Source organism: Poecilia reticulata, linkage group LG7 (genome assembly GCF_000633615.1).
Source record: "Poecilia reticulata strain Guanapo linkage group LG7, Guppy_female_1.0+MT, whole genome shotgun sequence".
In the NCBI taxonomy this organism is placed as follows: Eukaryota; Metazoa; Chordata; class Actinopteri; order Cyprinodontiformes; family Poeciliidae; genus Poecilia; species Poecilia reticulata.
Genome location: NC_024337.1, coordinates 30,143,526 through 30,145,101, shown reverse-complemented (window position 1 = coordinate 30,145,101; position 1,576 = coordinate 30,143,526). Strand labels below are relative to the sequence as shown.

General features: G+C 36.8%; 1 protein-coding gene across 1 annotated transcript in view; it reads right to left on the bottom strand.

Annotated features, from left to right (window-relative positions):
- Positions 1 to 268: 268 nt before the first annotated feature.
- Positions 269 to 1,576, bottom strand: part of LOC103468106 (L-rhamnose-binding lectin CSL3-like) — a 5,555-nt gene continuing 4,247 nt past the window's right edge. The window contains exons 4-6 of the mRNA XM_017305678.1: positions 1,402 to 1,534; positions 1,208 to 1,311; positions 269 to 406 (exon numbers count right to left, since the gene is read on the bottom strand). Of these exons, the coding sequence (XP_017161167.1) occupies positions 390 to 406; positions 1,208 to 1,311; positions 1,402 to 1,534 (254 nt within the window). The 3' untranslated portion in view covers positions 269 to 389. The remainder of the gene's footprint in view (positions 407 to 1,207; positions 1,312 to 1,401; positions 1,535 to 1,576) is intronic.

Here is a 1,576-nt window from a genome sequence, read left to right as displayed (position 1 = left end):
TCGGATTATGGATTATGTTCATGACATTCCATTGTTGTTGTCTTGTTGCTGTGACTCCAATAAAACATCCTAAAGGTGTCACTCCTGGTTGGCGGCCATCTTTAAACTCAGAGTTCCTTCCTGTTCAGAGTGGAAGAATTTAAAAACTGAATTTATAGTTCAGGGAGGTTTTTGGAAGAGTTTTTATCCAGAAAATGTAAATGCAAGTCAGGTTTATTCATGAAAAATTGAAATAAAAATGCAAAACAGGTTGAGAAAACGCAGAAGAGTAGATAATTTCCCTTTGGGACCAATAAAGTATTTTAATTTGAAGAGACATGAAGCTGCTAATCAATGCTGTAGATATTCCTGATTATTATGAATTTCATCCAGAACACAGGATGACGGTTTCACCCAGTCAGAAAAGCTGCAAGAAGAAAATGAAAATATTAAAATAACTTTTATTAGAAACTTTTTTCCCATTAGAAGCAAAATTGTTGGACTGAAAGCACTCGAGGGCCACATTTTTATTTAAAAAATAAATTTACTTTTTAATAAATTTTTTAAGCTTATTTAAAAAACACATTTTAAATCTGTTCGAAGGAAAAAAGCTGCAACAACCTGGTTGCATAAATGTTCAGACCCCATAACTACCTTTTGTTAAAGCACATTTCCTTACACATAAAGGTTTTTTTGGAAGACGTGTTTCTGCATTTTGAGTTGACAATATCTTCCCACTGGGCCCATAAGCTAACGTTAGCATGTTGTTTCAGATCTAAGTTTAGCTCACACACTAACGTTAGCATAATGAATGCTAACCAACATGCTAGTGATTGATAACCAGCATGGAAATGGTAGTATTTAGCTAATATTAGCATTGTAGCTCATACACTTCTATAGCTGCAGGTCACRTGCTAATGATACCTAGAATCCTATAAATAGCACAGATGCTAACTCTAGCTCAACTAATTTTAGTGTAGATTGCAAGTAAGATGGAGTGTTGCTGTAAATAACTGCAAATTAAGATCTTTATTTGTTTGCTGTAGGTCAACATGATATCAATAGCATTTAAGCTAACTTTGATACAAAATGTCAACCTAACATAGTAAAAAGGAGTAAATCAGTTAGTCAACATGGTAGTAAGAGCATACATGGTATTCATAGGCCTTTAGCTAAATCTAGTATAACCAATTTTAGTTTATGCACAAACTTTAGAGGTTAAACTCACCGTAACAAATGTAMTCCACCTCCAGGTACTTGTAGGTTCCCACGCAGGGATCTCCAAACACAGAGTTTGCTGCTGTGATAGAACAGCTCTGCTTCCCGTTGCAGCTGAAGATGGACGTTCAAGTGAAGGATTACAGACTTAATCCAGAATCATCTCATTGGAGGTCAGATTGACACCAACAAAAACATTTATACCTCTCAGCAACTTTATTTGAGCTGCTGGAGCATCGGACGTTGGTTATCTGGTTGGCGGGTCGTCCAGCGATGCACGTGTTCCGGTCACTGCGTCCATATGTAGCACTGGTCACAGATATGACCTCACCTTCGTCTGACAGAGGATGGAAACATTGGAGAGACATTTTCATGGTGT